This window comes from Rhineura floridana, chromosome 4, assembly GCF_030035675.1.
Source record: "Rhineura floridana isolate rRhiFlo1 chromosome 4, rRhiFlo1.hap2, whole genome shotgun sequence".
In the NCBI taxonomy this organism is placed as follows: domain Eukaryota; kingdom Metazoa; phylum Chordata; class Lepidosauria; order Squamata; family Rhineuridae; genus Rhineura; species Rhineura floridana.
The window spans coordinates 153,058,740-153,086,448 of record NC_084483.1 but is presented as its reverse complement, the minus strand read 5'-3'; the positions used below and the strand labels follow the sequence as shown (position 1 = coordinate 153,086,448).

Sequence of the window (27,709 nt, the reverse complement as noted above, 5' to 3'; positions counted from 1 at the left end):
TTCCCACCGAACACGTGAAGCCCAAGGGTGGAGAAGGTGGAGTTGGGGGCACTGGCAGCACGCACATACTAAAAATTGTATGTCCTCAAATGCTCCCTGCCAGCTTTTTTTTTGTACTCTCTGCTCTGCTGATACCACTACAGCTTTTCAGTCCCCCGTGCCCTTCGCCATTGGCTCCAACGAAAGGGGGTATAGCGTGTCGTGTTTGGCCTGCCTAGCTACCTGAGTATTAACATAGGAACATAGACAGCTGTCTTATACTGAGTCAGACCCTTGGTCCATCTAGCTCAGTATTGCCTACACTGACTGGCAGCGGCTCGCCAGGGTTTCAGGCAGGAGTCTCTCCCAGCCCTACCTGGGAGGGATTGAACTTGGGATCTTCTGCAAGCAAGGCAGATGCTCTGCAACTGAGCTACGCCCCTTCCCTAACATCTGTCCCATGCTTCTTGTCCCTCTTCCATCCCTCATTCTGTATCTCCTCTCTGCTTTAGTGACCCCTTTCCTTCATCCTGTCACCCTATGCATAGGGGATGCCATGGCGGCCTCTCCAGAAGGAAACGGTCTCGAGTGATTGCAGTTTGCACCGTTCCTGTCTGCATGATATTTCCCTGGCTCACCCTTTTGCAACCCTGCAATTCACTCTTTCATTCAGAGCCCAAAGCACCTAGAAAAAGTGCTGGATGACAAAACAAAGAGAACCCTTTCTCACTCATACACAGGCATATGCCTTCATACACAGTCAGCAAGACGGCCCATCCCAGAGACAAGGAAGCAACTGCACTAGCCTCTTTACTTCTGAAATGTAGCCATTAAAGAATGCCAGTTTCCAGGGAGACAGAGAAATGGAGGGAAAGGCACTGACCGAAGCATGATGAAGGCTTTGTACCTGTGAATCCATTTATTGGTCATTTCATGCCCTCTAAGGAATTGGAGCTGGAGAGGCCAGTTAGCCTTGACTCAGCTATCCAAGTTTGGCTGGCCCAGTTCTAGCCCAGCCGATAGCAACATGGTAAGAGATATTACCCCCTTAACAAATATCTTTGGGATCCCTGGAGATTTCTCATGAGCACTCTCTTTTGGTGGATGGGTGAGTAAAGGCAGGGACATATGTGGGTCCATTTTAAAAAAGTTTACAAGATGGGAATCACGGGCCTGTGTCAGATTGTGTGGGAAACATGCAGTAAGAGCTGGTGATTATTTGCTGTCTCAGGCCAGTGGGCCAGTGCTGAGTTAGTCTGTGCTCTATAGCTGTGCTTCTTTCTCTCTGTCTTTCTCATTCCCCTCCTCTAGGTGAGGTGGACCAAAACTGCTGGCAGCGCCTCGGACAAATTCCAAGAGACATCGGTGTTTAATGAGACCCTTCGGATTCAGAAGATTCAGAGGCTGCAGGGGGGTCGCTATTATTGTAAAGCAGAGAATGGGGTTGGGGTCCCAGCCATCAAGTCCATTCGAGTAGATGTGCAGTGTAAGTCATTTTGTGGCCATCCAGAGCTTCCCACAGTTCTACTGTGTGTCTGTATCTGATTGCTTGGCTTGTGAAATTCTGCATTGATCTAGAACCATTCTCATACCTCAGAGGCAAAGGGACAGACATTGCTACACCCACATTTACTTTCCTGAAGATGCTGACCTTGGAAAACCACAGAGCAAAAAAGAAAACAAAATAAAAATTGTTAACTAGGATTAAATTATTGATGATTGGCTATGAATGAGAGCTAGAGTGGTGTAGTAAACAGAGTGGTGGACGTAGATCTGGCAGCTTTGGATTTAGGTCCCTGCTCTGCCATGAAGCTCACTTGGGTGGCCTTGGGCAAGAATGCTAAGTCATGGTTTAGTGCTACATGAATGGACAGCAGTGAACCTCAGGTTTTCTTTCTTTCTTTCTTTCTTTCTTTCTTTCTTTCTTTCTTTCTTTCTTTCTTTCTTTCTTTCTTTCTTTCTTTCTTTCTTTCTTTCCCCTTCTCCTTCATGACCACAAAGAGATTGGTTTGAAACTTCCTGTTTAAATTAACCAGAGTTTAGCATTATATCTGAACTGGTGGGAACTCTCATTAATTTAAAACTATGGTTTGTTGAATAAAGCTAAGATCAAACCATCATTTATGATCCTGTCTTATATCGGTGTTCTTATAGTTTAAACTACCCAGAATTCCCCCAGTTTGAATGTTATGTTTATCTTAAATCAGCAAGTGGTTATCTCCTCCTCAAGATATCTCTTCCTCATGACTGCAAGAGAGGGGAGCATGTGAGCCTGACACACCAGGGTTTAGCATTATGTCTGAAACAGGCCACTATCGGCTTAATCACTGCATGAGATCTACATGTCACTGCTTTAGAAAAAAAACTTGTAGTCACCTCCCTGCTTCAATATAACTCACTTCACAGGGTTGTTGTGACGATAAAATAGTATGGCCTTTTGTTTGACACAGGGTTGCACAAATGTAACAAATAGGTAATATAACAAACTTGGGACTACAGTGAGAAGGAAGTTAGATGTCTCTTTACTTTTTAAAAAATCTCATCATGATATTTTCATAATCTCTTGATTCTTTGCTGGGTCTCACATGTTTCAGATTTGTTACCCATTCCTTTTTTTATATGGAAAATTCCCCACAAGTTGATTTTTTTTGGGGGGAGGCCAATATTTATGCAGCCAACCAGATATTTCTGAAGAGGGGATTCTAAAAGCTGTTGCTGCTCCATCCCAGCCAATCAACCTCAGAGTAGCAGCTGAAAAGCAGCATTGGAACTTGCTAAGTTTCAAAATATGGGCGTTTGATAAGAAATTATTTGAAGTTATTTCATTTCAAAATCCATTCCTAATCCCCCCCCCTCCAAGACGTTCACCTCAGCCCTACTAATAATGTTTTAAAGTAAGTGTGACTCCAACATTGAGATCTAAGTACAAGCAGTCTATTTTGCAGTTGGTGCCACTGTAGATGGCATGACTGTATCCTAGGAGACACCAGTTATGTTCCTTCTCCTCTAATGACGTAGCTCACCTGTGCTACTCTTTGCATTTCTGAACTTGCAGGCTCATCCTGGAAACTTTATCTTTTGGTATGGAAGTGCTGAGATCGCCCTCATGCAGGGTTTTATTTCTTGTGGGGTTTCCCTTTGCTTCTAAGGTGCAGTTTGGATCTAAGCTGATGCAGAATCCTGCTGTTCATCATGCATCTCTGACCTTTAGAGCTATGGGGTCAATTGTGTGGCCAAGGGCTTTCTGATACTAACATCTACTCTGCAGATGGACTTGGTAATATGCCTCCTTCTTTCTCCTTCTTTTTCTTTTCCTCCCTGGAGAAGAGCCTGTATTTTATGAATGCTTCCTAATGCGTGAATGAGTGGGCAGGGCAGGTCTAGCTTAGTCCTTGCCATAGATGACCTTTAGCTGCACACTGCACTGTTTGGCATAATGTTTTCTGCCCTAGCCTTATATGTAGCAACACTTACTGTTTCATTGTAGTATTTAAGCTATTAGCAGCCAGACCCAAGGTTTGCATATGGTGTCTTCTGGAGCATAAAGTGCAATGTAGTGCAAATGCACTACATTTTGACACCATTGGCCTGAAGAAGGACCCTGTATACCATGTACGTTTATTTATTTATTATTTATTATATTATATTTCTATACCGCCCCATAGCCGAAGCTCTCTGGGCAGTTCACAACATATAACATCCAATATACAATTTAAAAACATATATTAAACTTAAAAATTATACCGTTGTTGTGCATGGACCCACTGCCTGATAGATAAGAATATAAAAACCTCAATCAAACCAAAAGACTATCCAGTCCAGCATCCTGTTTCCCACAGTTGCCAACCAGATGCCTATGGCAAACTCACAAATAGGACATGAGGACGATAGCACCTTTCCTGCTGTTGTTCCCAGCAATTAGTATTTATGGTGCCTGTGGTCCTGGAGGCAAATGCTGGGCATTCTTTGGCCAGAATTCAGATGACAGATGTGTGTCTCCCACTTGGGACTAGGGATGGGCGAATCTGTTGATTTCTCATTTTTCCAGATTTCAGTTCTTCTCATTTCCACATCAGTTTGTGATTTTTTTAAAGTCCTCATGATCATTCATCAGTATTTTATTGCAAATTTCTCCTAATGTGCACATTTTTCTATGCAATTTTGCAAGCCAGTCTTTCTTAACATATTCCTTTTTGTCTGTTGTTTTCATCAATATATGCATTTTTATGCCCAGTTTAGCCTAGTATATGCATTTTTGTACACATTACTTGGCTAGAGAACTGCAATGCAAAATCAGAGAAGTGTGAATTTGGAAGGATTTTGATTTGTCTTTTGATTCTGAAGGTACAAATTGGGTATGTTCACCTTCAAATGCGAACTGAATAAAATGTTTCTCCCATTGCTACTTGGAACTGAGGCCAAATCATTGCTAGCATGGAAAGAATCAAACACAAGTAGACAACAGACCACAGATTCCTGCCCATAGAAGTCACAGGAATGGCACCAGCTGTAAACACGGTCTTGATTGTAACCATCCTAGTTCTCAAGACAGTGTACTTCCCAAAGACAAAAGAGCGAAAGTTTGTTGTAGACGTAATTCCTAAGCCACTCTCAGTTTGCAGGAAAGCATTGGATCATCTGTTGCCATTTACTCACCCAGGTCTGTTTTCAAAGCTTCCCATATATCCCTGAAGGAGAAAGCCAGGTGTCCTGCTGCTGTGTTTCAGTTGATGCCAGCGAGCAAGGCAGGTGTGCTGGGGATCTAGGAAACTGCTGCCACTAGCACAAAGTCCCCAGTGATCAGCATTAATCAGGAAAGCTGCTGCTTGGAGCCTTTCCATGTTAGAAGAAAGGGAAAGAGAGGGCAGATGGAGGGAAGGGACATTTAAAAGTTATGATGGTATTGGAACATCACACATGGTTGTATCCATTGGCAAGGCACCAACTGTGGGCTGAATTAATTTGTAATGTAGCTTCACTGAAATCTTTACTGTACTAGATATGTGCCGTTCTAGTAAGGGGTGAGTGTGAAGTCCTTTGAACACTTGAAAGTGCTGTACAAATGTATTATTATTACATTAATAATAATATAATTGCTTATTTTAGCAAATTTGGATGATTTCATCTGTGGTGGAAACATGGTGAGGCTCAGCTGGAGAGAGTGGAGACTTGCAGGGAAGCAAGAAGAATTTGTGGTACACAAATTTTGGGGTACACATGAACTTCCTGGGGCCCTGAGCATTTGTTTTTACAGACCAGTTGAGAAACACAGATGGCATTGCTTGAGCCAAGCTATGATAGAGCTCTGGGACGGGCTGTTTTGGTTCTCTCACATACTTGAGGAGTGTAGGGAGAGTAGTAGCTCAGCTTCAACAGGATTCAAGAGTTTGGGTATCGGGAATCTGGCAGCTACGTGAGCAGACTTGCAAGTGACATGAGGGAGGGGGGAGACAGTAAAAAGGATAACATCATACTAAGATTGGTTGAAAATCACTCCCTGCTTTCTCAGGTCCCTTCTTTCTCCATGAAAATGGGTGGCAATTTTTGCAGCTTTTTTTTTTTTTTTGAGGGATAGGAAAACTTTGGAGTGGCTATGGTTGTGCTAACCTCTTAAATAACTTTGAAAGGTGGCTGAGTGTGCCAGGAAATGTTGCTGGGCCAGGAGGCTGCAAACTGAGAGACTCATGCTCTACAAGTGAGTGCAAGACTTTTTTTAAAAAAAAATCAAATCATTTTTATTGCACTTACAAAATCTAAAAAGCAATAAGACTCTCTCAGCAGCCTTGTAAAGTAAGCCCAATCCCCACCCGCTGAAAATTTCTCCCTAGTTCTCCTGCATCTTCCCTTTCAGGGGCATTTTTGTTATACAGACTCGCAAATGGACAAAAAAAGTTCTGACAAAAGGTTTGACCCAGCATCACATCATACTGGGTTATTGTTAACTGTGCTTTCTCCAAGGATAGAACCTACAATGCCAGTTAAGTTCGAACCAGCCCACAGAATCACAAAGACATGAATATGGATAAATGGAAGATTCAGGCTGAATTCCTACTTGTATTTTTGATGTACTTAAGCCACTACAACTATATTTTCCTCTGCCACTTTGGCACAGCAAGGTTTTTCCTGAATGTTCCCCCATCACAGTGGTCAGAGATGATAGTTTTCATATCCTGGAGACTGATAGAAAATACAGGTTCTCCAGTATGAGGTAAAGATGAGAACTCGCCACAATGAGGAGTATTTGGAAGAAAAACTTGCCTAGCAAAATTGTCAAGGAAAAGTCACCTTGTTACGGCTGCTTTATCATGTCAGAAATGAATGAGGGAATCGGGCTGGAGATAATTGAGATTTACATCAGGTGAGTTACACTGTAGCCCAATTTGCGTATCATCTCTAAAGCCTAGTAATGCTATTTCAGCTGTTTCATTGTCACTGATTTTTTATTTTATTTTTAGCTCATGGAAGAAGGAAGAGGGCAGGCCTGAAGCCCATCCAAGTAGGAAATTCAGCAAGGAAGGGAATAGAAAGCGCAAAAATGCAGAGGTGGCTCAGGGACAGAAATAGTGATGAGCCCAATGGGAAGCATATTTTTTCACTTGAATGGTGAATGTGATCACAAGGCACTGAAAAAAGATAACTAAAAGTTTAGTTGCCGCACAAAGGTCTCTTTCTCCTGTTAATATAAACCAGAGTCCCTCTGCACATTATAGTGAATGTGCAGTTCTGAGGCATAACCATTCAAGGGAATTTATCCTTCCAAATGAGTCTTCCGCCTCTATCTTAGGTCACTGCAGGTTCTCACAAAAAGATATGTAGAGGAAAGAGAGAGTCTTGGCACTTAGAAGGAATTTTGGAGGGGTGGTACTAAAAGGTTAGGGATAGAAGAAAGGGGGGGGAGTTAGAGTACATCACTCAAATCTCCTGCCATAATGTTTAAGGGGGTTTAATCTGGGTGTACACCTCTTCATGTCTCTCCTCTCTCTTTTATGTCTCTGTTACCACCCAGCTAACAACTCTGTCTATGTGTCTGAACTGCAGTCCTGTGTTGTCAGGCTAACAAATCTCAGCTCCCATTACAGACACTGTCTCTTCAAAACATGTGCCTCATTAAAATATGCAAATAGCCTGGTCCAGGCAAATGTCTTGATGGGAAAAGTCTGCTTTTAGCAGAAAGTCTTCTCTTCTCTTGAAACCAGATTTTCCAGGCTTGTATATATCTCAGTCAGTTTTTAAAATTCCAGTAGCATATAGGAGCTTGGTGGAAATGAAGGGGCAGGGAACAGGAAAACAGGCTCTGCCTTGATGGGCACTGTGGGCACCAATCTCAAAGCAATTTTTGCTAATTTGGTCATGTAGATCCTTCACTTTAAAACAAAAGGCCTGATTTTGGCCCTCGTCAGTGTAAGTTTGGACTTGCTCAACGGAGATCAGTGGCTATTCCCTACCCTCTACCAGCCCTCCATCAGTCTGAAAGAAGGGGCAGATGAAGTATGATGACAAGTTTCATTAATCTGATTTAGCCCTGTCTCTCCTTATTAGCAGAACATTAAATGGAGCGGGAATATAAATGGATGACAAGAATGATACTGTTTGGTTCAAGGGCTCCTTGGTCCTCTTCCTACTTGATCTTGAAGATTCCTTGGAAGAAAGAGGCTTGTTAAGAAACAAAGTATTGCCTTATTTCACAGTACAAGTGGGGGGTTGAAATTTTGAATGTTCCCCCATGTCACCAAACATCTTAGGCATGTAGAAAAGGCACATCAAAGAGAAATGATCTTGGCCCTAAATCTCTCTCTCTCTCTCTCTCTCTCTCTCTCTGATTTTTGCAGGCAGGTTTTTTTTAAAAAAATAAAAATGGGAGAACATTCAGAAATTTAATTCCCTACCTGCAGTTGAGGTGGTGGGCTCCATGAAGGGCTTTTTTTGGAAGTGTAGCTCAGCTGTCATTCAAGCATGAATATTGCACCAGTAGGGACTTTAGCCTTGCTCCACCATCCCCATCATAGGTGAACTACAAGCCACTTAAATTCTATCAACTGGCACAAATATAGGTATGCTGCTTAAAAATACCAGGACACAGTTAAAAATAACACATCTGTGGTTTTCTTTTGCCATCTGGTTTACTAAATTGAGGCAGCAGATTGCAGTTTATTTAAGGGGCGTGTGTGACACATACCCCCCCCCGGACAAAATCGTCCTGCCAGCGTGCTGAGGGCAGGCTGTCTTATAATGTTCAGTGGTCAATTTGCCATGTACAGATGGAAGATAGGGGGTGATCTAGGGGAGAGGAGGAGATTCTCTAGTCTGAATAAGGGTGTATCCACTGCCAGAGGAAGGGGGGGGGGACAATGGAGAGGTCCTGGTAGAATGGCAAGAGAGAGCAAAATGTGAGCAAACTTGGACACCTGGAGCTGGGGAACCAGCGTCCATCCCCTTTAGAGAAGAAAATGGACAGGGGTGGGAAGATATAGTTAAAGCCAAGTTGAATTGCAGATGTCTTAAATATATTTTACTTAGAAAGGCAAGTTAAGCTTGTTGTGTAATCAAATAAATAAAAATGTCATGCCTTGCAAAATGTCCAGATTTCATATGTGAATTTTTCAAATCTCAAATTTAAAAATTGCCCCATATGTTTAATCAATAGAGCAAACAAAATTTAACAGAGCATGAGAAAGAGGGGCATAAGGGCGCCAATGTGTGTGATTCCTTATGTTTTCCTTCTCATATTTTACATGGTCAATGCTGTATCATATTCTTCTTTTCTGCCTATAAAACGAATCTCCATCTCAGCCTGTTACACGTGTCTCTCTTTCTCCCTGACCTGCTCTTGAAGTCCACTCGATTCCTGAACTAGACATTCTTAGAGGGAAGACCAGTGCTGTATAGTTTTGTAACAGGTATCTGAGCCTCCTTAGCAAGGGCATTGATTGGAGAACTGCAGGTATCATGTCACAAGTGGGGATAGATCACCTAAACTTTTCATTCTTACCACTAGTGGACAGGATTGGCTCTTGATTTGTGTATTGTAACTAGCCCTGAAATCTATTATTATGATGGGAGGGCTATAAATTTTCTTAATAAATCGATAAAATTATCCCTTGTCCCCCAGTGCAATAGCATTGAGCGATTAGTCACTGGTTTAGTCTGTCGCTTTGCCTTCAGGTATCTATCAGGACAATCTAACATAACAGCATCTGGTAGTATGCCGGTTTTATTGGCAAAGTAAATAGTGGTGGGGCTCTTCTGACCTTTCCCTTGTTCTGCCCGTGCTCTTGGAGTTCTGGCTGACCAGCAGATCCCGTGCATCCTGGCCTAAGCTGCACTAATAGCTGCTGTGGGCTCCTTCCCTTCATTGCAGATTTGGATGAGCCCATCCTCACAGTTCACCAGACCATCAGCGATGTACGTGGCAGTTTCTATCAGGAGAAAACAGTCTTCCTTCGGTGCACAGTCAACTCCAATCCACCTGCTCGCTTCATCTGGAGGCGGGGTTCTGAGACCCTTTCCCACAGCCAGGATAACGGAGTGGATATCTATGAACCGTTGTACACACAGGTGAGAGGGATGTTGCCTGTCAAAAAGCTTTGTGTGCTTCCCATTGAGACTTGTGTTTGCTGTGGGTTGCCAGGACCAGCAAGAGTCTAAGTGAGAGGAGAGGTTGGGATACTTCCTATAAACTACCCTCTCGAGAGGGAGAGGGGCAGGCCAGGCCTCTCTCCCACTTCTAGCCCATTAATGGACATCTATTGAAATAGAGAGAAAGAAAGGATTTGCCATATTCTTCCATCTGGAGGTTTGGAGATAATAGAAGCCAGTGTCCTCCTTCTGCTCTCTTTTGGACCTGGCCCTTTCCTTGTGGATGACATTTTCACCTCTCCTCTCAAACAACTGTGACACAGACATGGGAAAACCAATTGGCATACTGCTCTGCCTTGCTGGATGATAAGAAGCTCAGAAGGAGGTGAGGTAGAAACTGCAAAAGACGTCTTGCAAAAGCCTGAGACGAACTATCTCAGCATTTGTGTGGCAGCTCTAACCAAGCCCCACAGAAGAAAGCGGGCTACAATAGGACATGTTCACATTTTTTGTCTTTATTCTTTCTTATTAGGTTGTTAGAATTATTGATGATCTGTAGTAACTCAGATGTAGATTTCAAGGGTGGCTGAGACAGTGGGGCAGGAGCTTAGTTTCAGCTCTGCTACTGCTTACCAGGGACATGCAGGGTGATGGTGAGGTTGGGCTTGCATGGGTGCACTGGTGGGAGCACTGAAATGGCTCCACCAGTGAGCTTGCGTAGCCCTGATTTTGCCACCATCAGCAGTAGTCCTTCAAATGCAGTAGGCCTCCTGGTCTTTTTTATTTTGCTTACTGAATGTGTGATAGGTCATGATCTTTGCGGCTGTCTTTATTACTTATAATAAAGAAGGCCTAGCTTCTTCCCACAGTAAAAAGAATTTCAGGGCATCCTTTGCAGGATCTGTCATGAATCCCAGCCGTCAAGGCACAAGGATCATGCGTCAGACCCAATTCCCACCCTTAGGGTAATTGATCTGGAACCAAAAATACCAATTTCCCCTTGCCAAGGCTGCGTACGCTCACAACAACCCTGCAAGGTAGAAGGTAGGCTGCCACCACCCCTTTTACTGGTCCCACTCAGAGCTAGGGGATCTCTGAGCCCAGACACTAGGCAAACCAAGGTCCAAAAAGACAAGAGCCAAACTACGCTCCTTGTCAGGAAACCTCTGGTTAAACCCACAAAGTAGAATTAAGCTTTTAACTTCTTTTTCCCTCTTTGGTAGTTACGTGACTGAGATGGTCTAGGTGCTGAATTCAGAACCACCCTCTCACAATGAACACACCAGGTTAAATAGAAGTAGCTTTATTAAAATAGATAAGTGCACATCAATATATATAGCAGCAAGTAATCCTTTAAGACCATACACCCAAACAGGGCTTAGGTACATACAAAAGAGTTCATACACACAACAGGAAAATAACAACATTTTCTAACCTAATACTTACACATGAGGTAGATGGTTGAAGTGGCACCTCTCCTAAGAGGGAATGATGTTAACCACAAAACTATGGAACCAGGCATAGGTTACCTCCCATAGGCAACACCGTGGAACCATAAAAGGCAGAAAGCTATGGAACTCTGGAACCAAGGCAGCAGAGAACAAAGGCTATGGGTCTGCAGCCCTATACTTAAGGGAAAGAATCCTAATGGTCCAGGATTCAGGAGCCAATCAGAAAATGTCTGATGTAACCTCTTCTAGATGTTTCTCACTCTTTCGCGCCTTCCAGGCCCCCCTCCCAACAGTGCTTCAACTGTACAGGCCAAGAATGACCTTGAGTGCCAGGCACTTGTTAATCAGCATAGATAGCCAGGTGTTTCTTGTTTAGGCTTCTTCTTAACCGTCCTCAGCTGGAAACCGAAACCTAAAGTGGGATTCTAGCAGAGGCCTGTCTTTCTTAACATTTAAACTCCCAGAATTCTTTGCTGGAACCAAGATGTTTCCTTTATGGATTGTAATAACTCATGAACATATACAGGTTCATGACAGGATCCATTTCCATTGAGCCAGTGTGGGGGTGACGAGTGCACTGTAGCCCTTATGATCACTTTGAGAAATTCAGTTTATCTACAGTTGATAGTGTAACTGTGTCCAAAAATTATCAAAGGGGAGGAAAAAAGTCTTGATGAAAGGCTCATGGATTTTGGATTTTGTTGCACTTACTTTATAATAATAATAATAAATTTTAATTTCTGTGTCGCCTATCTGGCCTATGGCCACTCTAGGCGACGTACAACAGTTAAAACACAGCATAATAAAATACAATAGTACAATATAAAAACAGTATAAAACAATACAGCATACAATACAGTAGGTATTACTTTCAAGGTGGCTAAGGATTTTTCTGTATGTCTTTTCTTTCATTCTTCCAATCATCTCTGTCGTGGTTTGCACTCTGCCACGTTCCTGGGTGCCTGGACTTCCTGAAAACCCCATAATGTCATTGGCTAGGCTTTCCTGTAGGTGTGAGAAGCGTAAGGAGGTTGTCTACCATGCTCCTGACAGCTCTTCATTGCTGCTGCTATTGTTTTGGTGAAGTCTTTTTAATTTTAAAGTAATCAGTACAGAATTGTTTTTGTTTAACTAAAAACACAAAATCAGTGTGTGTGTCGATCTCAGGTGTTTTTAGCCAGCCTCCCCAGCTTCCCATAATTCAGTTAAAGCCTGGGGGAAAGCATCATGATATGACTCCTCCTATGGTACTTTTTCAGATCAGGAAGCATGGGCAGCTGGGAAGGCTGAAAAGTACTGGAAAAATGTTTAATGGACATTAAAGCACACATACCACACTTGGCCATCTCACAGCAACAAGATAAGTTGAACCCTGCATGCACCACAATTCTAAATAAATTTTCAAGTGCCCTGTGAATGAGGCAGAAAAACAAGACTAGATAGCAGGAGAAGGGGAAAAAACTTTTGAGAAATTGTAGGCTAGATTTTGGGACAGCACTCATCTTTCCCATATGTGAAGTAGCTGCTTTTGCTGTTCCCATTAATTAGTGAGTTCCTCTTTCTACCTGAAAAGTTAAGAGCTCTATGAAGAAAGTAAAATCTTGTTGAGGATTGAAAATGCACATGGCTACAAGTGATCAGACAATGTGGTGGGACCTATGAAATCATAGAGCAGCAATCTGTCCCCTCCCCCCCCAGTTGTGTATGTTTAATTAATTTTTTTAAAACGTTTTTTGTTGCTTGAAAATGCTCAGATATCTAGTAAGGAAGTACTACTCAGAAAGTGTTTCCAGTGTGAATGTGTTTATTTTTCTGCCTCATAACGAAAGAATCAAAACTCTCAGGATTTCCTATGTGCTGTGTTTCTTAAATCATTTACTAGCAGTTCTCTCTTCCTTGGAACTCCTGGATAGTGTTAGAGAGCGGTGGTTCTGCTGCTGAAAGCAGTCTAGGAAATGGTGCCTCCAGCCTTTGCTTTGTATTGCTTTGTTAATTTCAGAGCTTCTGTCAGGGAGACGACTAAGAAGCACAAGGAAATAAGCTAGAAGGGAGAAAGGAAAGGGCAGTTCTTTGGGGAAAGCTTCATCCCACACATCTGTCTGTCAACCTCAGGCTGGACTCTGTGTGGATTCTGGCTGTATTTGATTTTTCTGGGGTGCTCCAGGCAGCCTCTTTGTTAATATAGTCCAATACATGGCTTATTAAAACTGTCCTTCCTTGCATGCAGAGGAGACGGATGGCTAGATGAAAGAGAGACCGAGTGCCTTCGGATGTTAACATGAAGCAGTAAAAATGGATGCACAATGGATTCATGCTTGCTGTTTTTCCCCCAATACTTCCAGCATAATATCCAAACAGGCGAGGCATACACCAGACCTTGTGGTGAGATGTGTGTGCCTTAGATGCAAGGAGAGATTGTGAATCTTAGGGGACATGTACAAGTATTCTCTGCAGTGGCTACATAGGAAGCAAGGAAAACATGTGCAAAACCAGACTTGCACTTCCATTCTCATATTTGCCATATCACATCTGAAGATATCCTGAGCGGACGGCTCGATTGTTCTGTTACAACAGATAAAAATATACTATGGGTGTTACTGCTCTGAAGGAGAAACTCTGGAAGTGTCTGGTAAGGAAATTAGTCAGTAGACTGTCGTGTCTGCATTATCACCCTTTCTCATTAGTGTGCATGTGAGTGTGGGGCTTTCTTATCAGGATTGATTGTTCTTAGATATCCTGGCTCCCTCAGACATTCCCAGAGGTGGATTGAGAGAGACCAAGTAGCTGATCATGTGAACCTACTCTGTTTGAATAATCAGATTCTTGGCAGTGAGTGTGTTGTTGGAGAAAACATGAAACAAAATACTTAATAGGTGGATGACTTTGCCAGTTGAGATATGGGGCCAATAAGGCCCCTTTGAAGAAAGACAACAGTCTAGTGGTGGGCCCTTTCAGTAAAAGAACAACTGAGCTAGAAGGACAGTGATATGGGATTGTTCTTTTTTTACACTCATTTCTTGATGATTGTCATTTGTGTCAAGTACTGCTTACCGCAAACTAAAGAGACTAGAGTCTTGTTGGTATGGTAGGTGCCAAATTACCAGGGTAAAAACCAACCTTACAAGGTAGAATGCTGCCACCACTCCTTAAATTCAGTCCAACTTGGGTCAGGAGACTCCCCAAGCTGTACTCCACATGTCCTTGAGATCTAATCAAGACAAAAAAGTTACTCAGCAGCAGTTTGAACAATTGGTTAGGAACTGGTTTAGTACCAAACTCTCATCCAAGAAAACATAAAATATCAGAGATACATTTTTTAATAATTATTTAAAAATAGCAGCATAAAAGAAGAACCTGTGTACCAGTGAGAATTAAAATTATAAACAACTATTAAGAGTATGTTTAGGGAATTATAAGACAAGATAGAAAAAAACGAATATTGCAACCAGGTAACCAGAAACCAGGTAGTGGCACAAGAATGTCCACAGGTGTCAGAATCCAAGATGTGAAGCAAAGAACAAATAAACAAAATCACTTTTATAGAAAAAGGCCTAGTAACAGCGAACCAGGCTTCACAACCAATCAGAAGGCTAGCTGACTGTAACTTTTCAGAACTGGAGCGTACATGAGATCTCAACCCAAAGCATCCAATCCAATTAGCAAAAACCCCTAATGGCCTTGAAGTATAGCTCATACCAGATAACACAGGTGCAAGGATGAGCTCATATCTAATTAATGGGAAAGAAACTTTTTTTCACAGAGGCCAATCTTTTACCCAAAAGTCTAAGCAAATGAACCATTTTCTGAAGCAAAGAAATCTTTAATTGATAATTTGCACTGGTCTAACAAAGTTTCAAAGTCCTTTGTGATGGTCTTGAGCATAGATTATACTAATACTCAAAAGTGTAGTCTGAGATCTGGAAGTCATTGTTGCCTTTGCCTTCTTCTGGCTGTAGCATGAAGCATTACTTGCTTGCTCTGCAAACACTTCCCTGCACTATTATATCTGCTTTCTTTTTGAGGCATATTGAAAGACTTGATAGTATGGTTGCTGGAGGAGTATTCCATATCCCACTGTTCTTCGACCTTGGGTCTCCAGATGATGTTGGACTACAACTCTCATCAACCCCAGCCATCTTAGCCAATGGCCAAGGATGATGGGAGTTGTAGTCCAGCAGCATCTGGGGACCCAAAGTTGAAGAGTAGTGCCATATCCCATTCCGTGGGTTAGATTACATAGCCAAATTGAGCATAACAGTTTTTTTAAAAAACCCTGTGTATAAGTGAACAACTATAACCTCCAATCTGTGCTCTTGTAGGGGACCAGGACTGGGCAGAGGTTTCCCTCTGTCAGTGGTGGAGATGGTTCTACCACTACAGAAGCCTCTGCTGTGTCCTCTGAAAGTGCAAACAGTTGAGAAGCTACCATTGGTGGGCATCTGGTTGCCCAGTCTGAGAACAGAATGCTGGACTAGATGGGCCATTGACCTGATCCAGCAGGCCTTTATGTTCTTATGGTATTCTCACTGGTGGAAGCCAGGGCAAACCACTAAAACAGTGGGTTACAAGGTTAGGGTGGGGGTGGAGCAGGTCTTGATTTCCTGGATCCTAAACCAGCCTACTGTCAGATGAGGACCCTTTTCTATGGCAGCCTGGAAGTCGTGCAGCAAAAAAACAACAACCCCAAGCAAATTGCCCCCCTTCTGGTCTGACCAGCAGGAGCTGGCAGGCCTTGGATGCAACTTTGGCTTTGCCATTCCAGTTATCACTTGGGCAGGGTTAGGTTGCTCCACACCAGAAATTAATCCATTTATAATGAAAATCAGTCAACAGTCTATCATTCTATCATCACACCAGAAATAAAAATAATTTGCGCATTATAACTCATATCTGCTTTATTATATAGTTTCTAGCACCTTATACTGTAATAGTTATTTTTTCTTTCCAATATTGAAGAAATTTGTCCCGCTGTTCCAATGACTAATTTTGCTTCCTAAACTATTTTCAAAGATGAAATCTTAAACATTTTAAATTCGAACATCAGTCTTCTGTGCCAAACATTACTTTCCCATTCTCTTGCAGATGGTAATTCTCCACCCCACCTCACCCATGATTTTTATCCACTAAAATCCGTGTTGGTAATCTCCTTTTTCATCCCCTTTTAGTTGATACTGAACCTTCCAACTTCCTCAGCTGATGGACTATAAGGTCCATAGGTCACTTTCACCCAGTAATGCTTTGAATAGTTATAATGGAGCAAATATTTATATATTTGCATGACCAGCAACTATTTCTAAAGTCTGCAAAGTCGTGACAATATCTCCCCACATGATGCAAGTGATAATACATTCTTTTTTCTTTTGCAATCTCAAACTTATAGATATTTTTTCTTGTAGTTACATCCAAAAAAATATTTAGGACTGTTCCTACAGACACCTTTAAATTGCTTGTGAAGTAAGTTTGTATTGACACTCACCCCTTACTAGAATGGCACATATCTAGTAGAGTAAAGGAAGTGTAGTTAGTAAAGGGTGCTGAGAGTTGCTAGGAGATGCCCTTTTCCCCTCACAGAGCTTCAATCAGAGCAGCTGACTGTTAAACCACTCTGGCCACTGAAGCTCAGTCAGGGGAATAGGAGTTTCCTCTCAGCACCCTTCACAAACTACTCATCCCAGGATTCTTTGGGGGAAGCCATGACTGTCTCAAGTGAAATAAAGGTCTGGCATGGGTGTGGCCCCCAGATTAGGCAAGCCCAGCAGCTGTGAGTCTGGCTTTTAGAACACTGGCAGTTGGTTCTTACTGAGCATGCCCGGCCTTATCATTGAGTTCAATGCTAAATTTCTTAAATTAATTAAAAATCAGCCAGGCATTTTTAAGACTTTTAAACTGGAGCAGATGAAGGTCAGAGTATGGGGTAAGGTCAGTAATAGGATTACAGGTACTCTGTGAACATGGCTGATTTTTAATTAATTTCAACAGATTATGAGAACTCTGACAGAAAAAAGTCCTAAAGGGGCCTGTTTATTCCCTCTCTCTTTTTGCACTTTGAACTCTTGATTCTCTCTGACTCTTGATTCTCTCTGACTGTTTTGTGTATCGCCATGAAAATAGAGAGGGTTGTTAAGCAAGCGTTTCTGAGTTCTGGACTATAAGTTTTGTAAGGTTTTGTTTTGAAATGAGCTTATGGGAAGCATCAGAATGGCATGAGGGGTATTTTCAATTTAATATTGCGGGATGCAAAAAATGCATGCTGACTATAGTATACAGACACTCTTGTGGCTGTATAATAGTGTTATGACCATGAGGATTGGAATGGATGATTCCTTTGGGTCCCCTTTCCAGCCTCTGATTTGGAATCCTACGCCTTTTACATTTTTGCCTGGGGGCTGGCTCTGCTAGCCAGATGAATTTCCTTTGTTAATCAGATAGAGTGGCCAGGTGAGATAGTGGGCCTATCAGTTGCCCAGCAATGATGAATGGGCCAGGAAGACCCTTTTGTCATTGAAATTCTCCAGGAGAGCATCTCCCCCTTCCTGGAGGCCAGCAGAGGCTTGTAATTTGAATTGTGTCTAGAGAATTGAGGGGGACTGGAAGGCAGGCAGAGAGGCTGGCTCTCTGCACCTTCATTTGGAGTATCTCCTGCAACCCAGATGGAAAAGCTGGATATTGGACTACTGCTGCCTTGAACCCCCTCCATCTTGAGCTCAGGTTGGAATGTGTGTAAATAAGTAAAACATAAAGACACCGCAGTCTCCACTGACCTTCTTCCTAAAGGAAACCAAACCCTGGAGGAGCACAGGGACCCCAGAAATCTCACTGCTCAGAGATTGGGGGAGGCTCGCAACAATATGAATATTTAATGCAATGGGTGCGCCAGGTTCCCAGCTTCAGCTAGAAATACAGACACGCTGTGGACCACTTGAATGAAGCTTGCAGAGCACTGGTGTGTCTGTGGACTACAGGCTGGGAATCCCTCTTCTAGACAACAGCCCTTTTGAGTATTTACAGTTACTCATTTTTTTTCAAATTTAGTGAAAAGTCTTTGTATATTGGTAGTTCTAGATCATCTTATTTAGACAAATATTTATTTGCAAAAACTCAAAAGCTCTTCAAAAAAGGGGAAAAGGAGGAACCGGGGAACTACAGACCAGTCAGCCTAACATCAATCCCTGGAAAAATTATGGAGCAGATTATAAAGTAGTCAATCTGTAAGCACCTTGAAAACAATGAAGAGATAATTAGGAGCCAACATGGATTTATGAAGAACAAATCCTGCCAAACTAATCTTATCTCATTTTTTGATTGGGTAACCTCCCTTGTAGACTGTGGGAATGCTGTGGACATAATATATCTCAACTTCAGCAAAGCTTTTGACAAAGTGCCCCATGATATTCTGATTAGCAAGCTAGCTAAATGTGGGCTGGATGGAACAACTATCAGGTGGATCCACAGTTGGCTCCAGAATCGTACCCAAAGAGTGCTTATCAAAGGTTCTTCTCAAACTGGGTGGAAGTAACAAGTGGGGTACCACAGGGCTCGGTCCTGGGCCCAGTGCTCTTCAACATTTTTATTAACGACTTGGATGAGGAGGTACAAAGCATGCTTATCAAATTTGCAGATGATACAAAATTGGGGGCATAACTAATACTGTGGAAGACAGAAACAAAATTCAAAGGGACCTGGATAGGCTGGAGCATTGGGCTGAAAACAACAGAATGAAATTCAACAGGGATAAATGCAAAGTTCAACACTTAGGAAAAAGAAACCAAATGCACCATTATAAGATGGGGAATACTTGGCTCAGCCATACGACATGTGAGAAGGATCTTGGAATTGTCGTTGATCACAAGCTGAATATGAGCCAACAGTGTGATGTAACTGCAAAAAAGGCAAATGCTATATTAGGCTGCATTAACAGAAGTATAGTTTCCAAATCGCATGAAGTACTAGTTCCCCTCTATTCAGCACTGGTTAGGCCTCATCATGAATACTGCATCCAGTTCTGGTCTCCGCACTTCAAGAAGGATGCAGACAAACTGGAACAGGTTCAGAGGAGGGAAACAAGGATGATCAGGGGACTGGAAACAAAGCCCTATGAGGAGAGACTGAAAGAACTGGGCATGTTTAGCCTGGAGATGAGAAGACTGAGGGGAGATATGATAGCACTCTTCAAGTACATGAAAGGTTGTCACATAGAGGAGGGCCGGGATCTCTTTTCAATCGTCCCAGAGTGCAGGACACGGAATAATGGGCTCAAGTTGCAGGAAGCCACATTTCGACTGGACATCAGGAAAAACTTCCTAACTGTTAGAGCCATACGACAATGGAATCAATTACCTAGAGAGGTAGTGGGCTCTCCAACACTGGAGGCATTCATTATAGGCCCCTTCCAACTCTACTATTCTATGATTCTAAATATGGGTACCTGAATACCTTCCTGGATTAAATCTATTGCTTCAACCATCTTTCATAGACATCACAAATTCTGTAGAGCCCTTTCTGCTCCCAGAAATTGCCCTTTATAACCATGGGTCTGTAATATACTAACTTCTGTCACATTCCTTTGACGAGTCAAGACTGGAGACCTGTGATAGGAGCAGATCTGAGCTAGCAGTTTCATGTGTTCAGATAACCAGGAGATCGAAGGAGTGTGTTAAGTTTATGCCATTGTACAACTAAGATGAGAGAGAAAAGTTTGTGTGCACGATACACACTCATCTGTGTGCCTTCTACCGTCTCAGCTTTGTGTCTGCATACAGGTCTTTAAAACAAGGCTTAAACAATTGGTTACCTTAATAAGTGGAGTGTTGTCAATTGTAAACTCAATATTTTAGGCTTTACCGTCCAGGTTTCTACACATTTACTCCACATTTACTGATCAATAAATTGGGTGCATACAAACCATGCATAAATCACTCATTGACTGGCAGGCTGTAAATGCCATTGTTCATGCAGCATAGCAACCGTTCTCCTGGGAGATGTTTTTCATAGGGATTTTGGTCTCCTAGGTGTTTATCTTGTTCATCCAGCTCAATTACAACATGTTCCTTTGCATATTGGTGTGTGAACGTCTTGTTCTGACCAGTATAGTCAGCTCAAGTTAATCCCTAATATGGGTGGCTTTGTATGTAATCAGTCTCATGAAATACATTCTCTAAAACAGATTTACTTCAAGCAAAAAGGCAAGTACAGCCTAACACAAGCAGCGGGACATTTCTCAGAGTAGCAAGCTGCTTGGATAAAAATGTCAACATATTTAATGTGGCATACCTAACTTGGCATGACAGCCTCAAAAAGTTAGTAAATCCTATGGAAAAATCCCTTAAATGGAAAAATGAGGTCCAGAAGACCTCAAAAATGCAGGAGAAAAAAAATAAAATAATTAATGTAAATCAGTGGGACATTTTATAATGGTCTGAAAATCAAAATGGAAACTTCTGTTCAGATTGATCTAAATGCAGATTATTAAGGAGGGCTATACTGGCTATGCAGAAGAGTAAAGGCAGGAAATATGCTATGATTAGTGAATAAACAATACAGTGACTAGTACGTAGGGACAAAGAGAACTATTACAATTGTTATTGTATAGAAATAGAAGAGGACAACAAAAAGGGAAGAACAACAGCCCTATTCCAAAAGATTAGAGAAATTAAAGGGAAATTTAAAGCAAGAGTAGGGATGTTGAATAATCAACAGGGGAAAACACTGACTGATCGAGATGAAATAAAAGCAAGATGGAGCAATACACTGAAGAACTCAATAAAAAAGATGCCAGGATGACAGATTCATTCGTGGAGGAACCGTATGATGAAGAACCAGAAATTTTAGAATGTGAGGTAAAAGCTGCTCTTAAAATACTTGGAAGAAACAAATCACCAGGAATAGATGGCATACCAATAGTGTTGCTACAAGCTACTGAAACTGAATCTGTCCATTCTTTGACAAAAATTTGTCAAGAAATATGGAAACTAAACAATGGCCCACAGACTGGAAGCGTTCAATATATATCCCAATTCCAAAGAAAGGAGATCCCAGGGAATACAGTAATTATCGAACTACAATAGGACCCCGCTTTTTGGTGTTCCGCTAATACAGTGCCAGTGGGGCGACCAGCTGTAGTGCGGGGAGCTTCAGGGACCAAGTGCTGTCAGATGGAGTGTGGCAGCTGGAGCTTCCCATGCTACAGTTGATCAGCTGATTGAGCGATGAGCTGTACCATGGGGAGCTTCAGGGGCCAAGCGCTGATAGCGATCAGCTGGAGCATGCGATCAGATGTACTGTACAGCTGATAGTGCGCTATGTCCTACTTTCTGGCAGGTTTTGCTTTTCGGTGGGGGCCTAGAACATAACCTGCCATATGAGTGGAGCCCTACTGTATTGCCTTAATATCCCATGCAAGTAAAGAAATGCTCAAGATTCTACAACAAAGCCTTTTACCATATATGGAGCAAGAAATGCCAGACGTCCCAGCTGGATTTAGAAAGGGAAGAGGCACCAGAGATCATATCGCAAACATACGTTGGATAATGGAACGGAGCAAGGAATTTCAGAAGAAAATCACCCTGTGATTTATAGATTGCAGCAAAGTCTTTGACTGTGTAAAATGTAAATGTACTGCCTTCAAGTCGATTCCAACTTATGGCGACCCTATGAATAGATTTTTCATGTGGCTGAGAGGCAGTGACTGGCCCAAGGTCACCCAGTGAGTTTCATGGCTGTGTGGAGATTTGAACCATGGTCTCCCAGGTTGTAGTCCAACACCTTAACCACTACACCACACTGGCTGTCTAGATCATGAAAAACTATGGAATGCTTTAAAAGAAATGGGGGTACCACAGCATCTGATTGTCCTGATGCACAATCTATACTCTGGACAAGAGGCTACTGTAAGGATAGAATATGGAGAAACCAACTGGTTCCCAATCGGGAAGGGTGTGAGAGAGGGATGTGTTTTATCACCCTCTTTCTTTAATCTATCCACAGAACATATCATATGAAAAGCGGGATTGGACCAAGATGAAGGAGGTGTGAAAATTGAAGGGAGAAATATCAATAATTTAAGATATGTAGACGATACCATACTACTAGCAGAAACCAGTAATGATTTGAAACGAATGCTGATGAAAGTTAGAGGAAAGTGCAAAAGCAGAACTACAGCTGAACGTCAAAAAGACTAAAGTAATGACAACAGAAGATTTATGTAACTTTAGACAATGAGGACATTGAACTTGTCAAGGATTATCAATACCTTGGCACAGTCATTAACCAAAATGTAGACAATAGTCAAGAAATCAGAAGAAGGCTAGGACTGGGGAGGGCAGCTATGAGAGAACTAGAAAAGCTGCTCAAATGCAAAGATGTATCACTGAACACTAAAGTCAAGATCATTGAAACCATGGTATTCCCAATCTCTATGTATGGATGTGAAAGTTGGACAGTGAAAAAAGCAGAAAAGAGAAAAATCAACTCATTTGAAATGTGGTGTTGGAGGAGAGCTTTGCACATACCATGGACTGTGAAAAAGACAAATAATTAGATGTTAAACAAATTAAACCAGAACTGTCACTAGAAGCTAAAATGATGGAACTGAGGTTATCATACTTTGGACACATCATGAGAAGACATGATTCACTAGAAAAGACAATAATGCTGCGAAAAACAGAAAACACAAAAGAGGAAGGCCAAACAAGAGATGGATTGATTCCATAAAGGAAGCCACTGACCTGAACTTACAAGATCTGAACAGGGTGGTCCATGACAGATGCTCTTGGATGTCGCTGATTCATAGGGTCACCATAAGTCGTAGTCAGCTTGAGGGCACATAACAACAACAGTGAATAAACTAGATGGTTTTTTACAATCATGTTAAAAATAAAAGAGAAGGCAAAGGACACACTGAGACCTCTTCCAGACTTTTTTTTATTGTGTATTAATGATGATTTGTGCTCACGATGTTATTGGGATGGTTATTCACAATCCTACTTTCAATACTGTTTGTGCCTGCAAAGGTTTTGTGGTGGACATACAGCATTTGTTTCCAATCACTGCAAGTCCTGTAACTACCTGCTGAAATCCTGTAACATTTTATACCACAAACATTCAGGTTTATTTTTTGTCCCACTATTGTGATGCTATAGCGCAAGAGTGCCTTTCCAAACAGCAGTAAAGCAATAACATTGGGGAAGCATCACAGAACAACTAATAAAATGGAATGATGTGTGGATAGTCCACCATAAATCCAGCACTAATGTTCTGTTCTTGCATCAGTGACATGCTGCAGAATATACACACCAAAAATACACACATGCACACGCCCACAGGCTGGAGGGGCCCTCCTGTTTTTACTGCCCAAGAAGACTGAAGGAAGATATGACAGGATTTTTTTTAAAAGCTGAACTTTCCTACTTTGATTCTTTCTGTACAAGTGAAAATATCAAAGGTTGCTCTAGGGATTGTGTAAAAGGAAGCCCAAATAGAGCCTAATGCAGCTCATCCAAGGATTCTAATGAAATCAGCAGGGCAATATCAGAATTATTTTCAAATTAGAAAGTGTACCTAAAATTATTGTATTCTTAAAAATGTAAATGTATTGCCTTCAAGTCAATTCTGACTTATGGCGACCCTATGAATAGGTTTTTGATGAGACTGAGAGGCAGTGACTGGCCCAAGATTCGAACCGTGGTCTCCCAGGTCGTAGGCCAACACCTTAACCACTATGCCACACTGGCTCTTAAAAAAGTAAATAACAGTGCCTGCCATTTTGGAAGGGAATGATAGGTCCGTCATCTTGACTTAGAATCATAGAGTTAGCAGCGGTCTATAAGGCTATCGAGTCTGACCCCCTGCTCAACACAGGAATCCAAATTAAAGCATACCCAACAGGTGGCTGTCCAGCTGCCTCTTGAATGCCTCCAGTATTGGAGAGCCCACCACCTCCCTAGGTAATTGGTTCCACTGTTGTACTGCTCAGTCAGGAAGTTTTTCGTGATGTTCAGCCAAAATCTGGCTTCCTGTAACTTGAGCCCCTTATTCCATGTCCTGCACTCTGGGACAATCAAGAGATCCTGGTCCTTCTCATGTAGCAACCTTTCAAGTACTTGAAGAGTGCTATCATATCTCCCCTCAATCTTTTCTTCTCAAGGCTAAACATGCCCAGTTCTTTCAGGCTCTCCTCATAGGGCTTGGTTTCCAGTCCCCTGATCATCCTCTGAACCCATTCTAGTTTGTCTGCATCCTTCTAAAACTGTGGTATCCAGAATTGGTCACAGTAGTCAAGATGAGGCCTAACCAGTGCCGAATAACGGGAACCAGTACTTCACGCAATTTGGAAACTATACTTCTGTTAATGTTGCTTAAAATAGCATTTACGTTTTTTCCAGCCACAAGTTGGCTCATACTCAGCTTGTGATCAACAACAATCCCAAGATCCTTCTCACATGTAGTATTGCTGAGCCAAGTATCCCCCGTCTTATAACTGTGCATTTGGTTTCTTTTTCCTAGGTGTAGAACTTTGCACATATCCCTGTTAAATTTCATTCTATTGTTTTCAGCCCAGTGCTATAGCCTATCAAGATCACTGTGAATTTTGTTTCTGTCTTCCAAGGTATTAGCTATCCTTCCCAAATCGGTATTTTCTGCAAATTTGATAAGCATTTCCTGCACCTCCTCATCCAAGTCATTAACAAATATTTTGAAGAGCACTAGGCCCAGGACCAAGCCCTGTGGTACCCCACTCATTAACTCCCCCTAGTTTGAGAAGGAACCATTGATAAGCACTCATTGAGTATGATTCTGTAGCCAACTGTGGATCCACCTGATAGTTGTTTGATCCAACCCACATTTAGCTATCTTGCTAATCAGAATATTATGGGGCACTTTGTCAAAAGCTTTGATGAACTCGAGATATGTTATGTCCACAGCATTCCCACAGTCTACCAGAAAGGCTACTGGATCAAAAAAGGAGATAATATTAGTCTGGCAGGATTTGTTCTTGATAAATACATGTTAGCTTTTAGTAATCACTACGTTGTTTTTATGGTGCTTACAGATTGACCGCTTTATAATTGCTCCAGAACTTTCCCAGGGATCGATGTCAGGCTGACTGGTCTGTAGTTCCCAGGTTTCTCCTTTTTGCCCTTTTTGAAGATGGAGACAACATTAGCCTTTCTCCAGTCATCCAACAGCTCACCCATCTTCCAAGATCTTGCAAAGATAATAGACAGCTGTTCCGACCGTTCTTCAGCCACTTTCTTTAATAATCTGGGATGCAGTTCATCGGGCCCTGGAGATATGAACTTGTTCAAAATGATTAGGTATTCCTTGACCATTTATCTATCAATCTCAAGCTGCAATCCCTGCCCATTCAATTTCACATTTCCCGGGAGGGTCATAGACCCTTTTTTGGGAGAAGACTGAGCCAAAGCACTTCTGCCTTTTCTTTGTCATCTTTTATCATTTTGGCATCTTCATTGAGTAGCTGTGCTACCATTTCTTTTATCTGTCTGTTACTATGGATGTACCTGAAGAAAGCGTTTTTGTTTCTTTTGGCATCTCTTGCTAACCTCAGCTCATTCTCAGCTTTAGCCTTCCTGATGCCATCTCTGCAAGTCTTGCTACCTGTCTGTGCTCTTCCTTTATGGTCTGGCTTTCCTTCCACTTTCTGTATGTGGCCTTTTTTGTTGTTGTTTGTTTTCAGGTCATCTCTAAGCTTTCTGTGAAGCCAGTTTGGCTTCTTCTGCTGTCTTCACCCTTTTTTCCTTGGTGCAATTGTTTGCCATTGCGCCTTTAGAATTTCTTCTTCTATACCCAGGAAGACATTAGAGCAGATAATCAAAACAACCCTGAAAATAATGAGTGAATACCAGCAGCTCACAATGTTTTGTTTTTTAAGGAAACCAATTATGCCTAACGTGCTTTGATGAAATAACTCATTTTGTTAACAAAATTCAATTCGTAAATAGAGATGGAGCTTAGCAATACAGTCTTTCATGCCAGGGCTGTCAAATGACGTGAACAGAAAGATGGCCTGGCTCACTTTTTTGCTTAAATGACAGAAAACAAGAGGCAAAGTTGGTTCTCCCACTTTTGCCTAAATCACTTTGTATGTCCTAAGTGAATAATGTTATGATTCTGTATTCACTTATCTGGGAGTAAGTCCTACTACACTCAGTTAGAGTTACCTTGAAGTACACATGTAGAGGATTGCTCTCCAACAGAATGGGCTCTCCAACACTGGAGGTGGAGGTATTCAGGGGCTGGACAGCCACCTGTCGGGTCTGCTTTAAGTTGGATTCCTGCATTAAGCAGGAGGTTGGACTTGATGGCATTATAGGCCCCTTCCAACTCTACTGTTCTATGATTCTATAAGACTTTGTTCTGGGCTTCACCTCTTTCTGGACCCACATCAAACTGTTGGATTCCAGGTCGGCAAGGAGCTGCGGCTGCACCAACTGGGAGGCCTGATGAAGGTGGCGGGAGCAGCAGCAACCCCAGTTCAGCCTTGGCCAGTCCGGGAGGGAGCACTGGCGGCACTGGAGGGGGGCTGGCGGCAGGCAGGAAGACAGAGATGGTGCTCGAGGGCTCTCTGAGCAAATACACCAACCTCATCCAAGGCTGGGAAAGCAGGTACTTCATACTGCTTGAAGAGGAAAATGAAAGGTCTCTCGTCTTTAAGTTACAAAGTGGAGGACGGCGTTTTTGGGAGTCACGAAGATCAGGTCTTGAAAAAGCTGAAGAAGAGCCAATTTGTGTCCTTTCAAATTGAGACTGTCTTACCTCCGGAGCAGAGCATATCTAGTATAAAGAACCTGGCTGAATGCGGTTCTCTTATTGTGACACATTTAAATGTTTTTTCTTTTCTTTTAATAATGTTATTTGTTATTTAATTTTGAGAATTGCATTATTGTATTGATGTATTATGATGTGTTGTTATATTTGTGTTTTTGTAAGCTGCCTTGAGGGCCTTTTGGCCATAAGGCGGAGTATAAATTTAATCAATAAATAAATTCTGTCCCCCACCACACCAGCAGAGATCCCCAAGGAAATATCATAGGTCCCCAGGAAAGATTGGTGGGGGGGTAGAATGCCAGGCCCGCCCTTAGCATGTGTGGGGCCTGGGGCAAATGCATAGTTGGGGGCCCCCCACATTCTTTCCTGGGCATCTCTATGGGGGGCTAGGACAGGTGCGCCTATCTGAAATCCTAGACAGCTGCTGCCAAACAGTATAGGTCATTGGCCTTCAAATGGTGGGCCAGGATCCACCCAGGTCACTGTCTGATCCAAGGTGGGTCACAGTTGCACCACTACCACCATACCAGTATATGGGGAAAAAATAAGAAAAAGGTCCTCAAATGCATATTTGGTTTGTACATGGGTCCCAGGCCAGAAAAACATTGGAAGACTACCAATGTACACAAAGATGGACCAAGGATCTGACACAATGTAAGGCAACTTCCTATGTACCCAAGGCAAACATGCATAGAATCAGACCGTGCACAGACCGCCAGTTATTAAAAAAGAAACCTGAAACACATTTTAATTTTGATTGTTATACACACTACACTATATAAAAAACTATATTTGCACACTATATAAAAACACAAAAATAATAATGATAATTCTCAGAATACTGATATACATTGGTGCATATACACATCTCTCATATATTCATGCTTCAAGAGAGGAAAATACACTTCCTACAGGCT

At 42.1% G+C, this 27,709-nt stretch overlaps 1 protein-coding gene across 4 annotated transcripts in view; it reads left to right on the top strand.

Moving 5' to 3' along the window:
• MDGA1 (MAM domain containing glycosylphosphatidylinositol anchor 1) overlaps positions 1-27,709 on the top strand; it is a 399,800-nt gene that overhangs the window by 148,196 nt on the left and 223,895 nt on the right. For all 4 annotated transcript variants that reach the window (XM_061624888.1, XM_061624886.1, XM_061624885.1 and 1 more), the window contains exons 3-4: positions 1,291-1,465; positions 9,338-9,534. In XM_061624888.1, coding sequence (XP_061480872.1) covers positions 1,291-1,465; positions 9,338-9,534 — 372 coding nt within the window. The remainder of the gene's footprint in view (positions 1-1,290; positions 1,466-9,337; positions 9,535-27,709) is intronic.